This window comes from Elaeis guineensis, chromosome 7 (genome assembly GCF_000442705.2).
Source record: "Elaeis guineensis isolate ETL-2024a chromosome 7, EG11, whole genome shotgun sequence".
In the NCBI taxonomy this organism is placed as follows: domain Eukaryota; kingdom Viridiplantae; phylum Streptophyta; class Magnoliopsida; order Arecales; family Arecaceae; genus Elaeis; species Elaeis guineensis.
In genome coordinates, this window is record NC_025999.2 from 91,703,979 (window position 1) to 91,707,923 (window position 3,945).

The window sequence follows — 3,945 nt, forward strand, 5'->3', positions numbered from 1 at the left end:
AGAGTTGCATCACTTTAAAAAAATAAAGATGGGTTCCTATCCAGTTCAACCATCTTAATCAATAAAACAATTTAAACCCAACCTCTCCATATCGACCTCTCAATATCTGTAGCTCGCCATACAGCCAAACCGCCTAACAACCAATATGCGTTAGATACCGAGTTTGGTTTCAGTTTCATTAACAAATGCCACATGGAAGACAGAGATGAATTTCTGACAGAACATTGGCAGAAAAAGAAGTGGCTCAGACTCATACATACAGCATTTCACTGGTATGAGTTGTCCTCAATGTTATTGGACCGCCTTTTGGCAAATGGAGAATATTACGGGATTTGACACATGAGGTATCATCTATTTTGATCGATAAGCTTTATAGTTGTCTCCGTAGATTTCGATCCAAAAGACACTTCACATGAAAAAGATTACAGACTAGTGTATGAATGGAAGAAACCCCACAGTTGCAGGGGCCATTGCTGTGGTCAGGAACTTATAACTCGATGCATGAGGTATTATTCACTTTAACTCATGGAACTCATGGTTTTTCCTCTCTAAATTTCGATCTAAAAAATGCCCCACATGAAAAAGATGATCCTTTCTTATATAAGTTATAGTCTCCTTTGATGCCCTTCCTTCTATACTGTAACAGAGAGAGGATATGAACAGTCGGAAACTTGGAGTTAACTGAAAAGAAGTTCTCTATTTGCCAATTGTTACCAAAAAGAAAAAGAAAAAAAAGAATCCTTACGGTAAAAGGGCAAAAAAACTTGAACTATATACAAGCAAAATGGGAGATCTTGTTATTGTTGCTGAAACAGATACACTATACTGCTGAAATTATTCTATTTCCGCTCATATTTGAGAGCCGTGTTATCAATATCTCCAACGCTTCTTTCATCCACAAGTGCTCGCATCCCTCTCTTGCTTCAGCTACCGTCACCTAAACAACCAAATCATCGTAAGAGATTTGGATCTCATTGATACTCTAAACATTATACTGATGATGCTCTAAATCCACTTACCCATCTCCGTGCCCGCACATCCATCTCAGGCCAGTCTACTAGAACCTCTGTCACATTCAAAGGGAACATGATACCCTCATAAAATGCATCATATGTTTTGCTCTTGTATTTCCATCTACCAAGTTTACGCTGTATAAGGGCATAAAAATTTAGTTAGCAATGTTGCCACAAGAATCAATTGTGACCATGGGAAAGAGAAACATGAGTCCATAAAGTTTGAATACTAACCTCAATATTTCCCTGGACACCAGCTTCCTCCATTGCCTCCCTTGAGGCCGCTTGTTTGATTGTTTCATCAGTTTCCCAACCTCCCTGCAAAAAAACCAACATATAATTCAGAGTTCCGAAGACAAACAAATAATCAAGTAATTTTCCACCTCTGTGGTACCAAATGAATATATCTGCTACCAACAAATAATCAAATACAAAGTAGTTGAAGCAAGTATCCAAATAATACTGGGCCAGTAGGCGAACGCAAGACAGCAATAGAAGATTAAACAAAACTAGTAATTCTTCTTTAAATACTCAAAACCAGGAAAATTTTTGAGTAGGTATATTTGTCACAGAAAATCTCAGGACCATGGCCATGAGTCATAATTTATTCATATATGTTTTCCTACAGGAAAATTTTTTTCCAACTTAATTCTGAAAAATGGATAAGACAATATCTGGTATTAGTTAACTGGACATAATGGAAACTGATAATATTTCTACAACTTCCTAAATTTAAAATTATGAGTGGTAATAATCCTGCTGTTGTGAATAATTTCAAGTTTGTAAACGAATTACTAGTGCAATCAAGAACTTTGGAAAATTGGAATTTTGTAAATATATTATCCATTTTGAGGGTTAAAAGAAATCTCAGACTGTCTTCGGAGATGCTCTATACCTTTGGGAACATCATCCCATATCCTTTCTGAGAACTTATGACAAGGACCTCCACTGCTTTATCGAGATCATCACTGCATGGCATGTCCATGTTGAATTTGTAAGGAATGCATCTGCTTGACAGGAAAAAATAAATAAATAAATAAAGGAGCAAACTTAATAAAAATTGCTGCTAACTAAAAAGTTTTTAATGTACAAGAATCTGATATGGACAGCCTGAACGCTAAAGTAGCCATATCCCAAAACTTGGGGGGCTAAAGTTAAGACGAAAATTTTGTTTTAAACTGAGCCATTACTGATAAAATCGGACCAAACAATGTGAGAAAATGGAAGACAAAAGCAAAAACCTCAAAGGAGAAGAGATTCTAAAGCCAAAATCATGATCAAATAAGAAAAAAAAAATGATTAAAAAGAAAAAACAAAAGGTGGAGCCTATTTTTATTTTAGAAGAAACAAGCAATATATTCTCTTTCCCTTCCTGGCAAGTGCATCGGTTTAGGAAGAGAAAAAACAAATCCAAGCACGAGGCGAGAACCAAATACATAGGATTCCTCAAAAATTTCATGAACAAACCGAGCCAAGATTTGACCTTTACCCCAAAATCAACAGAAACGAAGAAAACCCATGCCAAAGATCCCAAGAACGGAACCAAAAACAGAGACTAATGCCCCCTGGAATCCATAACCAAAACCACCCCAAGATCCCATCTTTCTCTCAAAACCACGAACGCGAAGACTTCCAAAAAACATGGGAATGGGAACGAACCCGACAACAAGCCGGCACCCGCTGCTGCTGTACCGCTGCAATTGCCTACCCTGCCGCGACACCAAAGACACCATCTTTCTCTTTCTCTCCCTTCTCCGAAGAAAAATCCTCTCCCCAAATGCTCCAATGCTCTCTCCCCTCGCCCACCCGAATGGATCCCTTCTTAAAACACACGGAGGGCGAAGGACACGGGCAAGCGGGGCCCCCGACCCAATCGAAACGCGCGGACTCGTTCAAAAATCTAGTTTAATCCCTCGATAGCGGAACCAGCGGCGCCGGAGGTTCTGGTTTTCTAGACAAACGGGAACGGGATATGAATAGAACGGGCGAGAAGAGAGAGAGAGAGAGAGAGAGGAGTTACAAGGCTAGAGGAGGGGCATTTTGGGAATAGGGTGGGTTCGGGGCGTGTGAAGGCCCCCGAGGGTCGCCTTCTGGGCACGATCCGTAACGCCTTTGCCGTCGCATCTATCCTTTTCGGGCGGGACGGGAAAACGGTTTAATAATAATCTCATCTCACTGTGGCGGTGCCCACCTCCACCTGCCCCCGCCTCGTTGGATGGCCGTTACGACTCGGAACGGCTTTTGGTGTCTTGCGGTGACATTACCGCATGATGATATGCGCTGGTTTTGGTTTCATTCGTCCGGTAGTGCATCGATATATTATTATGATAATGATGATGATGGTGATCGCGATGGTGATGGCAGCAGAGGATTAACTTAACATGTTTTTTTTTTTTTGAAAAAAAAAAAAACATGTTACGGAACAATGCCTCCGTTTTCCTCTCCTGCTTTTAAGGAAAACCAGGGGTGCACCAACTAAAAGGATCAGATGTTTGGAAAACACCATCATCAAAAATTTGGTTTAATTCTCATTTTTCCTATTATCACATCTTCTGTGCATGCCAATAAGACGAAATTCACCTAAACTCAAGAAGCAAACAGATCAATGACTGGTACGAAAATAGAGTGATAGTGTAAAAGTACGAAGACCTTGGAATTTTGTTGAATAGATTTTATCTATTTAGCTCTTGAGATTTCATCCATCATCATGGCATGATTAATCCATTATTTATTTTAATTTAATTAATTTATTTTTTTATATAATTATAGTTTATATATAAAATAAAAATAAAATTTTGAAGTGTAATTAAAATAGAAGCAAAAAATACCGAACATGAGCTATTCTATTTAAAACCATTGCATTTATTTTTCATGCACAGATTTTTCTTGGTGAAATAATAAGGGGCATAAATATATAAATAAAAAATTTGAG

General features: G+C 38.5%; 1 protein-coding gene across 1 annotated transcript; it reads right to left on the reverse strand.

Moving 5' to 3' along the window:
- Positions 1–677: 677 nt before the first annotated feature.
- Positions 678–2,946, reverse strand: LOC105048498 (nudix hydrolase 17, mitochondrial). The gene is made up of 5 exons (XM_010927814.4): positions 2,673–2,946; positions 1,909–2,020; positions 1,248–1,331; positions 1,020–1,148; positions 678–937 (listed from the first exon to the last, which is right to left on the reverse strand). The coding sequence occupies exons 1-5, from the start codon at positions 2,744–2,746 to the stop codon at positions 821–823; spliced, it is 516 nt and encodes a 171-aa protein (XP_010926116.1). The 5' UTR covers positions 2,747–2,946; the 3' UTR covers positions 678–820.
- Between the last annotated feature and the right edge of the window lie 999 nt (positions 2,947–3,945).

Coding starts and splice junctions, on each gene's coding strand:
- LOC105048498 (XM_010927814.4), bottom strand. CDS start 2,746: ATGGTGTCTTTGGTGTCGCGGCAGGGTAGGCAATTGCAGCGGTACAGC. Junction 2,021..2,672: donor GGGTGCCGGCTTGTTGTCGG/GTTCGTTCCCAT, acceptor CCTGTCAAGCAG/ATGCATTCCTTACAAATTCA. Junction 1,149..1,247: donor GTGTCCAGGGAAATATTGAG/GTTAGTATTCAA, acceptor GCCCTTATACAG/CGTAAACTTGGTAGATGGAA.